Source organism: Larimichthys crocea, chromosome XV, assembly GCF_000972845.2.
Source record: "Larimichthys crocea isolate SSNF chromosome XV, L_crocea_2.0, whole genome shotgun sequence".
In the NCBI taxonomy this organism is placed as follows: Eukaryota; Metazoa; Chordata; class Actinopteri; family Sciaenidae; genus Larimichthys; species Larimichthys crocea.
The window spans coordinates 6,053,259-6,067,653 of record NC_040025.1 but is presented as its reverse complement, the minus strand read 5'-3'; the positions used below and the strand labels follow the sequence as shown (position 1 = coordinate 6,067,653).

The 14,395-nt window shown below is 40.9% G+C and overlaps 2 protein-coding genes across 3 annotated transcripts; both read left to right on the top strand.

Moving 5' to 3' along the window:
* Positions 1 to 6,631, top strand: LOC104935277 (uncharacterized). 2 transcript variants are annotated; one of them, XM_027288731.1, is made up of 4 exons: positions 1 to 91; positions 2,314 to 2,873; positions 3,170 to 3,304; positions 4,980 to 6,631. In XM_027288731.1, the coding sequence occupies exons 2-4, from the start codon at positions 2,328 to 2,330 to the stop codon at positions 5,478 to 5,480; spliced, it is 1,182 nt and encodes a 393-aa protein (XP_027144532.1). In that variant the 5' UTR covers positions 1 to 91; positions 2,314 to 2,327; the 3' UTR covers positions 5,481 to 6,631. The 2 variants fall into 2 exon arrangements, with proteins under 2 accessions (XP_027144532.1, XP_027144533.1); XM_027288732.1 differs by having other exon boundaries at positions 21 to 91; positions 2,292 to 2,873.
* A 715-nt stretch (positions 6,632 to 7,346) lies between these two features.
* Positions 7,347 to 13,835, top strand: igf3 (insulin-like growth factor 3). Its single transcript, XM_010751090.3, has 4 exons — positions 7,347 to 7,743; positions 9,032 to 9,176; positions 12,287 to 12,474; positions 13,135 to 13,835. Exons 1-4 carry the CDS (start codon positions 7,699 to 7,701, stop codon positions 13,348 to 13,350), a joined length of 594 nt encoding a protein of 197 aa, XP_010749392.1. The 5' UTR covers positions 7,347 to 7,698; the 3' UTR covers positions 13,351 to 13,835.
* The last annotated feature ends 560 nt before the right edge of the window (positions 13,836 to 14,395 follow it).

Below are 14,395 nucleotides of genomic sequence, written 5' to 3'. Positions count from 1 at the left end.
TACGAGCCGGAAGTACAGTTGATTTGCGGCGAAGTGAAAATGTAGAGAAAACACAGCTGGCTGTGAGGCTGGCTGTGAACGGGTCATCAAGGTAAGAGAAAAAACACGTTTCTGTTTCATGTAACTCTGTCCGGTTCGGTACCGTTAGAAAACGACCGTTATGCCGTTATTCAGCTCAGCATCGACGATAACGGTTGTTACTATGGAAACGGCAGCCTGAACGTCCCGCTCCGTCGGTTAATTTTTTTTTAGCTCGTTTAGTATCGAAAGATTTCCCGTGAATCGTTTTATTGAGCCACGCGACGGTGTCAACGAGTCTTAATGTTTAAGTTAACGGGGTTAGCCACCGTTAACTTAAACGAGGCTCAAAGGGGAGTCGCAGCTCGCCTCGAAAGTTCGACTGCGGGAGATTTCAGAAAGTGAGCCCGAAGTCCGACAGCCGGAGCCGGCCTGACCCAACCTGCACGCCGGAAGTAGCATTAGCATTAGCACTGGGCGTCCTTTGTTGCTGTTGGAGTTGATGCAGAAATCTCTCCACAGACTAGACATTTAGATTTAGTCTTTTCTAAAAAGCCTAAAGATATTAAGCAGAGACGACAAGATGGAGGTACATACAATAAATAGTATAATGATAGGAACTACAGCACCAGACAGTGTGGAATCATTAATCGTGGAACAAACATTGTTTCCAGACCATTGCTCATGATTGTAATGATTTAATTTCATCTGAAGGATCAAGTGTCTGTCCTTTCAATCATGTATGCATGTAAAAACCCTTTTTTAAAATCCCTAAACTCTTTCAGTCAGTGGTTTTGGCTGCACTTTGCATTTGTAGAGATGCACAAGTAGTGTTGACGAGAAGTCATCAGTGTTACAGTTTAATAGAAAGATTAAGAGTGGGTGCCCCACAGGCTTTTCTAGAGCACATACCCCACACATCAAGTCCTTACTACCTCACTGTGTCCTTTGCTGCGTGTCATCCTCTCTGTCTCTTCTGCCGCTGTAACATGAAGTGAAATGCCAAGACGATACACACACATTACAGGTGCTTAACCCCTAACCCAGGGGTCTGTTTGTTGGACCCCTTGGACGAGAGACAAACAGAACAGGGACCGCCACATGTAATTACATTGTTTTAAATGTGTCACATTTTAAGCCTGGCCTAAAATAACTTGCATATTTACTTTATTCAACTTTTATTTCACCTTATTAACCTATTTATAAACTGGGTTAATAGCCTGGATGTGTTTATGATTGATAAAACATTCATGCTTAACTGTTATTGGTTATTAAATGCCGAGAGCTGTGCGTCTTTGCAGTGTGCAGTGCAAATGCCTCACTTATCTGCACCCTCACATTCACCATTATTTTTGGTGAAAATTGTCAAGTATTATGAGAAAAATTGGCAGACATATGTTCAGATATGTGCCTTTGAACACAGTTTAAAAATCTGAATGTGCTGATCTTGAAATCCATTCAAGAAGAGTCCTTACAATTATTTGTGTGTATGTGTCTGCATAAACTCCATGTTGGTCTCTATGAAGTCAGTGTGAACAGAAACTATTTTAAAACTAAACTCAACATTGCATAATTTTTTCCTCCTTTGGTCCGGACCAAATGAACCAAATCAGTTAACGAATTAGTTCAACTCGGGCGTGTCAGTTAATCTGGTGTGACTGAGGTATAAATGCTGGATGTCTTCACCACTTACCGCATTTATTGGGCCATATAAGATGACTGCTAGGCAGGGTTATAGCCATGACTACAGAACACTGACTCTCATGTGTAGCTCATCAGAGTTGTTACCTGGAAAAAAGTTACAAGTTGAACCACTCAATTCATTTTCAAACTATTTTCTTTTAAACTCGACTAAAGGTCTTGAATATAAATGTTCCCAGAGATAAAAGCAGGACACTTAATCGAATCTGACATGTGTGACCATTTTCTTTGAACCGTAGAAAAGTTCATAAACAGCCGTATAGGATATGAAATATTAAAACTGAGAACTGCTGTATTCAGTGGTTAATATCCTGGCATTGTTTTCAGGTGAGTGTTGCACATTACCAGCTCATAAACTAACACAGTCCTGAAAATAGCACAGACCTGGCTGCGCTGTCCTCAGCTGAACCTCTGGTCCAGTCAGCTTCTGGAAATATGAACAAAGCAGATGCGTGTTATCACCACAAGGTGACAGCACAGGATGAGGGCTCACTACAACCCTGCTGAGAATCTGCAGTTGTTTTATAAATTAATCAGTTTCTTTCAAAGAAATTAATTTAAAAAGCCCAAAGCCACTCTCTTTGTTTTAACCAGGAAATACACGGAGCATGGATCTGTTTGGGAATCTGGAGATCTACATCCCGGTGGAGGCTGAAGTGAAAAACATCCTCCTGTGGAGTTTACCAAACTCAGTGCTCAGACAAATGGGCCTCCCGCAGTCTAACAGTGAGGGCTCCAGGAAGCTGGCAGAGTCTCCAGAGGTCATATGGATTTGTCCAGCAGTCCTACAGAAGAAAGGCCAGAAAGCGACATCCAAGGAAGGAAACAGCATGGCAGAAAACGTGTCTTCTCTGATGGCAAAGCAAGCTCCAGTGGGTCCACTCAGAATGTCTTTTGTCTCATGCAGCCACGCGGCTTACAAAGTGCTAAAGGACACCATGCCTGGGAAAAAGGTCTCCCCTCACACCTCCTTACCTTCAGGGAAGGCCCCGCGGAGCTACCAGGGGATGGTCATCATCTACCACGGACGCATTTACCTGTCCATCAGGAAGCCTAGTAGAAGCCAGGGTCCACAAGAGACACCTGAACCACAGTCAGCGTCCCAGTCCTTCGTCCCTTCAACATCAGACGTGTCATCTAAAAGTCCGAAGAAGGTAACACGAAATTTCAGCTTCAAGTCACAACAAACAAACCAGTGAAAACTTCAGAGAGCACAGATTGAATGTGATAAATTTTGCACACGTCGTAAATCAAAATATTAAATGTAAAGTCAGAGGATCAGCAGTTTTATTCCAAAGTATCCTGAGGCAGATGTGAACTGTGGAAAAGGTAACCACTTGTAAAACACATTTTTCCCATATAAAGTGTAAGGCAGAGGTTTGACTGTTCCTCTTTGAGAAGGATTTAGTGTGCAGGAGCATTTATCTGTGACTTGTTTATCCCTCTGCAGCGCCAGTCCCCCCAGGCGGCCCTACAATCTGCAGACACGGTGCTACAAAATAAGAGATTACGAGTCACTCTACCCCAGATCTCCCCAAAACAGCTGAGGGACATTCTCACAAAACCACAGTCCACCAAAGAGCAGGTGAGTGTTATTATCATAATGCCACTTTATTTTATAGCACCTTAATATAGTTCCAACATGTTTTGAGAAACAGCATTGAGGAACAGGTGTAAGTAGAAGTAGGGATGCACCGATCCGATATTGGTATCGGTCCCGATATTGAAGAAAATTCTAGATCGGGTATCGGTGACAATGGCCGATCCATATCGGCGGATCTATTCTAAGTCTATGCTGTGCACTGTGAGTGATGTCATACGCAAGCAACACGCCGTGCGGAAGCCCACGCTGTTTTCAAAATGGAGCGAGCGAAAGGATCGACTATCTGGAAATTTTTCACACTACCTCAGCCAAGAAACTCAACGGCTACTTGCAATACCTGTGCAGTAAATTAAAACTTCAAGTTATAACACAACCAACTTAATCAAGCACCTACAGAAATTTCACACCACAGAGCACGTGGAGTTCAATGAACTGAGTAAACAAAATGGAGGCGGTATGAAGCAGCTAACTTTGAAGGAGAGGAAGGAAAGAGGTAAAAATTTCCCCAAAATTTTTTTTGCACTAAACTAAACCATTACAAAGAACTGACTGTCTATCAAGCTTGTAAAGCTATTGTCTTTTGATATTGTTGTACTGGTGCACAGTTATTAAATAAATAAGTAATTCAGTACATTTATATCTTATATCTTATATGTTTTTAAAAAACAGGATCAGGTCTGATGTTGCCTTGCACAAAAGAATGATCCCAATCTTTTTCACACAATGAGATATACCATTTGTTACCGTAATTCCACGCTGTTTTTCTGAATCGGTATCGGATCGGTATCGGCCGATACTAAACCGCAGATATCGGTAACAGTATCGGAGGTGAAAAAAGTGGATCGGTGCATCCCTAAGTAGAAGATGGAAGTGGAATGATCAATGATGTCAACCTTGGTAGCAAACCAGGAGAACTTTCCTGCTGGCGAGGTTTGTTCTCTTTTAGGTCAGGGCTTAGTAGGTCCGAAATAAAGCTTGGAACCAATCCATTTATTGAAGTGTTTCATATGAGACAGAAAATCCAGATATTTTATCATCCTGATCCCCCAATAAACCAGGAGAAAAGTCTATGATATAACCTCCCCATAACCGCCCACTCCTACACCCTATAACCCCACCCTGGACGTCCAGTATAAATTATCATTATAACTGTCAGCAATGTGGACAGCATGGATGGTGTAGCTGTATAAGGATCCAAGTATGCAGTGGTTGTTGAAGCCTCACTAAGCTAACATTAAGCTAGCAAGATGTGTCAAAGTTCATTTCATGAATTTATGAAGGGGCGAGTTCAAACTAAAATCAGATATGACAAAGTGGAAATAAGTGATTGAAAACGTGTTCAAGTGTGAGATGAACTTTCAGTGTGTCTATTAATCATGTGACAAAGGGGAAGCATGTGAATGGAGAAAAGTTCAGGGCCCAGATTGAAGCCGTGAGGTACACCCAAAGCAAGTTTTGTAGACGAGGACCGAGTTCATAAAGTTCTTCAGGAAAATGTCTGTCAGAGAGACCCGAGTTGAACCACTTAAAAGCCAACTGATGTCACCAATGTGATGATAAGTTAGTAAAGAGCTGACGGAAATCAAACTGTCTTTTAAAATAGAACTTTTCTGAACCTCTGATGTGGACTTACATGATATTACTGTGTCTCCCTCAGGAGCTGCGAAATGACAAGAATAAAACCACCACATGCAAACAGAACAGAAAAGGTGCCAAGCACGAGGGAAGGGATGCATCTTCATCCAAGACAGCACATTCTGTCCCTCAGTCCACCGACGGCATGCATAGCAGCAGTCACAAGGATGCTAGAGCAGGACAGGCTGCAGAGGAAGCAGCAGGCCCGGGACCAGCTTGGTTTCAGTCTCAGGGGGAGCAGCAGGAGGAGGTGGCCAACGAAAACAGTGAGATGCAGGACCTGGGAGGTGAAGAAACCGAGCACAACACTCAAAACAATGACAAAGACAGTAGTATAAAAGTCAATAGCGGTGAACCTGTAGAACAAAGCAACACCCAGAGCTGGACCAGCAGAGAGTCTCCGGTTGCTTCCACGTCGCGACAGCAGGAGTATGACTATAAGGAGCTGGCACAGGAGGAGATGATCGCTCAAAAGAAGGCCAAACTCTTACAGGCTATCAACAAACTGACACCATCAAAGTGAACAGCTGTAACGATGTCTTAGCTCCTCAAAACGTTTGATAGAAATCATCCACAAAGTGCTGAGGTCAACTCAGTGAGTACAGAAAGGACAGAAACTGTCCTGACACAAGTAATTGAGTTGGACGATGCATCGTATCGATTAGGTGGTTCCGAATATACTGTTATTATGTTATATTTCTGATTCTGATCTCTCAGAATCTTGTATGGGACATGAATAATGTTACATTTGAAGGTGTGTATGTAAACACACTGGTTTTCCACCTTTATCTTAAGGCTGCAGACAGGTCATACTTTAAAGGTGACCCTGCTGCTGTTGAGGCTCTAGCAATAGTAAAATGGTCAATAAAATAAATCAGAATCAACTGACCTGAGACATTAATTGGCTCCCCCTGGAGACACCAAAGGTTTTTTTTAAAAGATGGATTTTTTTCCCCTGTCTTGGGCGACGCCTCTTTTTCTGCAGCCGATTTGTTCCTAGATACCCAGTAATCATTCAGCTGATTTTTAAACATTTTTGTTTTATTGATGACTGAACCAGGAGAGCTGGCAGCTGCTGCCTTCACTCATATACTGGTGACTGTCCAACAACTTTTAAAATTCTGCTCCATGTGTTTCTGTCTCTGTTTGACATGTTTATCTTGCACATGTTGAGCGGTGTCCAGAGCCTCTGCTGCAGAGAGGAAGTGTTTACTGATGATTGAAATGGAAGCCAGCACAGCCACAAAGAAAGTCATGGTCACCGTCCTGCACAGCGTGGGCAGCAGGCAGCGCCCTGATGTGAGAAGACTGCTGCGATCCGTGGAGTTTACACACAGCCATGACACGGTGCAGCAGAAGCGTGGCCTGTCGAGCCAGGAACCAGCCGAGTGCTGCTGCCAGAAGTGGGTGTAGGCAGCGCTGTGAAGCCCCCTCGTGGAAAAAACATAAACTGGATCTCAGAGCACAGCTCAGCTTTGAACTAACAGCTGCTGCAGAAACTTTCTGGACTCCTGGTGGAAAAGAGCATATGAACAGAACTGATGAATGAATTCAAACAGATGATGGGCTGTTTGTTATGATAGATGCCATGAGTCATCACAGCATGATAAGTCCAACAAATTCACTTTTAAGCTTAAAAATTGAGCAATAAAGCAACAAGCAAATCAGAAAATACAGTTGAGTATCAGGCATATTTTTGTCACATAAATGGTTTCTTACTGGTCCAGCTGTTGCCCATCCAGAAGTTGCTCGCAGACAAAGCTAGTGCAACCAGGGAGGCAACGCGGGAGCCCACAACTGCCAGCGTCTCAGGAAATCCAGCTTTAGTTCTCTGATGACTGGAGTTCTGCTGATGTGACATGTCTTTATCATTTTTAACACTCCAGCTGTGCATATTTATAGTAATTAACTATAAAGGATCTGAAATCTGTATATCTACTGTAGATTTAGATGCTTCTGTAAATGAGTTAAAATTCAAACTTCTCACCTCTCTTCTAGAAATAAGTGCACCCTCATCAGATATCCCACATGCACCCACCAGTCCTAACAGTTAAGAATAGCCTGTAGCCATGTGGACGTCAGAGACAATGAATAGATGAGGAGCTCACCTTGAAGTAAACAATCTAATGGATTTGTGTCTAGAGTCAACGGCTCTGGTAGGACGTAGGAAGTTGGGAGAAATTATGTAATGTGAATTCTGCCTTTTTTTTTTTTCATAAAGTCTGTTTTAGCTCCTGGGCTGATAAAACACTTTGAATACTTTTTGATTGATGTGATTTATCTGCACCAAAAATCATTTAAAATATTATTTAAAACTTAAAAATTAAAAAAATGTATTAACACTTTAAGTGCATTATGTTATAAGTACAAATTAATGAAACAGCTCCCTTTAACTTTACCCATAATGAGACATTATGTGACCTGAATTTGTGTGTGTGTGTGTGTGTGTGTGTGTGTGTGTGTGTGTGTGTGTGTGTGTGTGTGTGTGTGTGTGTGTGTGTGTGTGTGTACACTCGTTTAAAAGTTGCTTCCAGCCTTCAAAAGCAGCTATCATGTTTGTGACTGTGATAAATATCCTGTTACAAACATGTCAGGAACACGGCAGAACAAGCTCATCCTCACTGTCAGTCTGTTAAATCATCTGATATGAGGATGAGTGCGAGGAAGGAGGGAGGAAACCTCCCCTCCTGCCGCCTGACTATAAGACTGCAGTTCTCCTCGAGTCTGTCCACACAGACAGGATGCACTCCTCATGCTGCCCTTCTGCCAGACCGCAGACACTAAAGGTAAGACTTGGTTTCACTCTGGTGATTTCTCTGAACTGGGGCAAGTCGCTGATGCAGTGTTGTTAGTGCTGGCAGATACCTCTCATCGCAGAGCTGAAATTATTATGACTCGTTGAATCAGTTTCTTCCTTCCTTGTTGCTGAAGATTTACTGCTACTCTCTAGTAACGCTTTATTTTGTAGGTCCCACAGTTTCCTTTAAATCTATAGAATCCAAGAGAGGAGCTGATTTATAAATCAGATGAAGGTTCATGGGTGTCATTTGGTTCTGATCAGAATTTGAATACGGAGAAACATGTAGTTGATACACAGTTCAACATGTATGGAGGCTAAAGTTTGCAACAATAAATGAATAATGAATGAATATTTACTTGAATTTAAATGAAGGCGCTCGTTCAACAAATGCTGTTGCTGTATTACATCTGCTGTTATTCAGTCTGCTGAGAGCGCCCTGCCTGCTCTTTAAATAGAATACAACAGCATATATTCTAAAGTCATTATCTAATTTACAACATGCTGTGTCTTATTGCTGATGGGTCATGGCTTAAAACCTGCATTGTACAAAAAAGTTGGTTGCAGTACTGTTTCTCAAGGGCCACTGAACATATCTTGCACACCAACTCTGACACATAGTGTGTCACATTAAATAATAAATCAGAGAATACCTGATCATAGTGTACCATCGATTACCATTTCAACTGAATCATAAAGCGCAGAGCCACGGCCAGGATAAGTTCTGAGGTCAAAGACCCTGAGTGCAGCCTCAACCCCTGTACAAATGTATTTTTCCTCATTCTGTAAAGATACATTTTGTTTCAAAGCCCACGATGCAAGTCATATAGTTTTGTCAAAACTAATTTTGATTTTAAAAAGTTTGTCATGTCTTTTTTTCATGCTGTCTTGGTAATTTGTCATCATCAGTATCCTAATATGACATGAATTCTGTCTCAATTCTGTCATAATAAAGAAATCCCTGAAACAATACAAAGTCACTGTTCTCAGTGGTAGTCATGTTTCTATCTGAGACACCTGCAGTATACAGTCACATTAATAAGAATAGTGATGAAACCGTGAGAGACTGTAGAAGTCACCTGTTCATTCCAGGCTCAGAGTGCAACATTTTCTGCTCTCTTACAGTCAGTGTACTGAAGAGAGACGTCATTAAATAAGAACAGGTTAAGTTGATTGACTGCCTGAGTTCATGAATGTATTTGGTTAAGTTTGATCAGTCTTTTGTCTGTGATGTGTTTTGTGTTCAGTGGACTGACAGTGTTTCACCTCGTCCTCAGGTGTTGTGTGTTCGGATCTGTATCTTCTACTCCACCATGTGTCTGTCCGGCTGGCCGCTCTCCTCAGAGGCAGCCAAACTCCGCTGTGGTACTGATCTCCTCAGTGACCTCATCTTTGTGTGTGGAGATCGTGGAATCTATTTAGGTAAGTCTATATTCATGCAAGTCAAACAAACAGTGTGCTCTAAAGTATGGTGCCTGGGCAGCAACTTTAAAGTTTGGCACTGAAAGCAAAGCCTGGACTGAGAAAGTAAACATTGGCATTGAAACACTTGTATTGAAAACATCATCATCATATCAACTTCATATTGTCATAACGTCAAAGGTCCCTCTTTTTTATTTGAAGTTTTGATACCATAGGATGATATATGTGACTGTGTAGTTATGACATCATAACCTTACAGAGGAAGGTGTGTTTCTGAATACAGGCTTGGTGCATTTCTCTGTGGATTGAGACGTTTGATACTTTCACTGTTACACCTAGGCCAGGACACAGAAATCACTCCCTACAATATGGAACCTTTGGCATGTCTCTGCCATGACTGTACACCCACTGTGTCACAAGTTCACCTGTTAACACATAAAGTGTAACACTAGTTAGCTGACATGTATTAGCTGACCTCAGCAGACCTCTTCCAGACCAGCATAATCTCAGAAAAAAAAACATTTAACCTGAAACAGACTCAACAGACTTGCAGTTTGGAACCCATTGCTCTATGTTAGCTGTGTGATTACGCCAGAAGCTTTGGAATGGACGGCGAATTCAGGGAAATCACTCTTCTTGGAAACCAGAGGTTGGCTGGTTCAAATCCAGCGGAGTGTATGTCTGCAGTGAAAGTGCAAGTACCAAAAAATAATGTGTAATGTTGAATTTTTAACCAATATGTTTCAATGCGGTGTCACTGTCCTGGCTCTATATTATGAGCACATTTGAACACAACACAATATTGGCACCGTGCACGATGACAAGATCAAATAAGGAACCGTCTTAAAAGTGCACGTGAAATTGCCTAAAGGGTAACTCAAATTGAATCAACATTTTGTTTTGTTTTTTTTTAATCTTTGCCATACAAACTTCAAACCATCTTTTATCTGTCTGCTCTTTATCTTTATGTGTGCACTCACACTCCACACTCCACTGCATGCACAACCTTGTTTTCTTTGAATTATGCAATATGATATGTAGTCATTATGACATCTTTTATCAGGCTCTGTTGCTAGCAGAGGGAGAGAAAATATGACGTGAAACAGGCTGGCGAGGGCCTTTCTGTGTGGAGTTTGGGCATTCTCTCTGTGCCTCTGTGCTCCTGCAGGTTAGCTTCAGTAGTAAACTCTAAATTGCGTGTAGGTGTGAACGAGAGCTCGAGCGATTGTTCGATTCGTGCGAATGGACGGAACAGATCAAAAAATGCAGATTGATTTTTTTTTTTTTTTTCAGATTTCATAACATATAAAGAGCTGATAGGACCAAATGCTATCAAGGTTATTCTACCCTTCTAACACACGAGCAGAGGTGCATAACGCAGATATGATCATGGTCATCGTGTCCACATTAAAACACTGCAGCAGCTCTGAGCAATTTATCAGCTCCACAACAACAAAACACATCCTGTTCATTTATTTACATTATGAGTAGTCACAACATAACTCTGCTGTACTGCAGCTCTCAGCAGTGAATGGACAAAATCATCTTTTAATGCAATATTACTTTTAATTCCACTTGTTTATCTAACAACGGTTCATCATTAGATACAAAGCTGACTGGTACAGCATGTGTTGGATAGATGGGGATCAAGACTTCACAGTGGACCAGAAACTGTGAGGCACATTGCAGCAATTAATTCCAAAAGTTTATTATAATAAGAATATAATGTCTCAAAGTCCTTTCACATGATTACCTTTCCCCTGCTCCGACCAAGGCCACTTTCTCCATCTGCTATCAGAGCAGTGGCAATCCACCAAAATGGCACATACTCACCGGGACACCGTGCCTCAGTGTGTGATAGGCGTATTGTTAAAACACCCGTTATCTGAGAGCAGCACAGCTTTCACACTGAAAGCAAAGAAAGGTGCATGGAGGGAGAAAACAGCTGAGAGGGTGAACAAAAAAAATTGAGAAGACACAACAAGTCTAATCTCACAGTAAAATCAACAAACTACAGTCCTTATGTTGCTGATGACGTTCTGCATGACTATGGCCCATTTCATGCAGGTTCCACTTATTGATACTAAATATTTATTGCTTTAAATGCTAACAGGCTCATGTTGAAACTGAGCAGGTAAAATGACCATCTTAGTTTGGTGTGCTGGCATGCTATTGTTTGCTAAATTCAAAGTTAAGCTGAGGCTGACAGGAAACTCATGAGCTTCACAGGCATTTTGTCCAAAATCCAAAGTACAGGACACATTACAAGTTTGGCTTGTTGATGGCACGAAATGAAACTTCAGAGGATCACCTAAGTTATTACACTTCTTCCTGAGTAACATGAAGGTCTGCAGTAAATTTCACGGCAGTCTATTCAACAGTGGTGCAAATATTTCACACAAAAACAAAATAGTTGTGTGAGAGGAAATGTTTTAGGATCTTTAGTCTTCTTTTTTTTTTATATATCAATTCAGTCCAATATTAGTCCAGACATTTCATTACATTGTCTAGATCAAAGTGAAGGATCAACCAAGTGATCAACCCTGTAATGCATACAGCCTCCTGCTAGCACCTCAGATATGAAAAACCTATGGTATATGTCAAATCTTCTTCATCAACCTGTAAAATAACATCACCATATTTAAAAGATGTTTGTCTGTCTGACACTTATGTCCAGATGTAGATGTACATGTGTAGATGAAATTGTTTCTTCATATCAGTAGCTTCCAAAGTATGAGTCCTAACAATTTTGATAACCCTTTGGATCGTCCTCTCCTGGCACTATGAGGAATAGATTTTCTAATGGTCCATGCCTAATATAATATTTAATGACTGGATTGTCAATGGACTTGTTGAGCATATTCGTCCAGAGAAACACCTTTTTATGACCCAAATGTCTCTTCTTTAGGGACACCTTCAGGACAAACTTTGCCTTTTGTCCGATATATTTGTTTTGTGGAATGTTATGATTATTGCTATGGGTAGAATAATATATTTTTACAGGTATCTGTTGCTGCCATTCATCTTGGTCAGTTTTAATTTTTTGAAGTAAGGAAGAGATTGAGCCTAAAAAGACAAGAATCTCATGTTTGCAATTACTCTCTCCACAGGTAAAGGTACGAGGTCTGGTTATGGTTCTCGGCCCAGAGGGAAGGGGATTGTGGACCAGTGCTGCCGGCCATCTGGCTGTGAACTTCAGCATCTGGAAAAATACTGTGCTAAACCAAAGATCCAGCATCAAACCACAGCTCACCCAACTACAACCGCAGAATCTTATACCACAACGCAGCCAGACACGGTACGAACTCTACTGCTTGAGCATCAAAGTTTTTTGGAATAGTTGGACAAGATAGTCTTAACTCGGATTCACTTTTATCTTTTAGCTTCCAGGGCTGTCAAATACATTTCATGGTTAATGTTAGCGAATGAGAGCAGAAGGATCAAGGAGGTGAGGGCCTCATGGGTGCTAAAGTTTAGACCAGATTTGAAACAGGCCCATTGAAATCCAAGCCAAACCCAACAGGCATAAATTCAATTTCAAACAAAGGCGCCCAATGACAGTCAGGATGGGACCCTGCCCAACTCGACTCAGTATAATTTGGCCCTATCCTTGAACCAAATCCAGGGTTACAATCTTTGATAAATTGATTATTAAATTAAAGTTGTCACATGGCAAGTGATGATAACAACTAAAGCAAACTCTTGAGTTGAGAATGTTTTGTCAAGCTTCACTGCTGTCTGACATAAAATACTTTGTCCCCCCACAACCACAACAAGAATAATCTGTTATATGTGTACCTATTAATGTATAGAATGCCCTACTACTAACAGGGCAGAATGATTTGAATGCATTCTGTCAGAGAGATTGGCTAGGTGATCAGTACATGGTCAAGGTTACCGGCTTCAGCCAAGCTACATGTCCTTGAATTAACTCCTTATTCTTGTCTTTATCTTGCAGACGCAGCAGTTCCAAGCAGTATTTCAGAAGAGACTTGTGGAGCACCTGGGAGCTCCCAACAGTCCAAAGAGAGAAAACTATAGAAAGAAAACACAGCCTTCAAATCGACGGAAAAACAAATCGTCAGGCAGGAGGAATAACTCAAAGAATGCAACTAGCACGCCTCCACCAGCCTCCAGGAGTCCCCTTCAAACAACGAGGAGCTCTAAATCATGACCTTTAACCTTGTAAAAAGTTAAATATTTATAGTTACTAGATTGAATTTGGCAAGTTTCAAAGACTGTTAAAGAAAGACAGAATTGGAGGGAAAGTTGCCAGATGACATAACACACCCACTGGCAGCCATGTTGGAGGAAAACACTGAACATTGATGGACTTTTAAGTAATTTGTCCTATTATAAATGTCACTGTGTACAAGGTTTTCTTACTTCTGGAACCAGAACCTGGTAGTGCCGGTTTCACTCCAGATCTCTTTTAGCACTGCAGCAACGTATCAACCAGAAGCTTCCAATAATCTGACCTTTAGATATCCAGCAAGGTTTTTTGTCACTCGGCTCCTCTTTGTATTTCTATTGTATTTAAAGCAGTATTCATTATTTATTTATTTTTTCACATTCTAAGCTTATAGGGTTGTTCTGATAAACATGTTTGCAACAAGTGACTTATATACACTATATTTATCAGTTACATTTGGAGTGGTATTTGTGCATCTATATATATATAATATATATATATAAATATATATATATATATATATATATTATATATATATATATATTATATATATATAAATGTGTGTGTGTGTGTGTTGTGTATGTGTGTATGTATATGTATGGTGTGTGTGTGTGTGTGTGTGTGTGTGTGTGTGTGTGTGTGTTGTATATTATATCCAAATTCAAGAAAAATAAAGTTTTTTTTTGTTTTTTTAATTTTTATGTTTTTTTAGCTACTAAATGTTTAGCTCCACTATGTTCACCAGCTAGTTGCTAATTTTGTGCTGTGATAGTGTACGATGGGATTTTATATGTTATGTTACATTCCTGCAGTGGGAAAATGAATGAATCAAATCTAGAGACACGTATATATTTTGTCAGAATGTGGCTGGTGGATGGGGGTAATTCTGTGCCCTGCACTAAAACGATCATATTTTTATGATTTACGTCGCCTGTCTCAGGCACCTGCAAAGTCTGTGTAGTGTGGGATGCTATACGCTGCATCTTTTCATCTGCGTTTTTGATACTTTTATAGCACTTGGCGAATT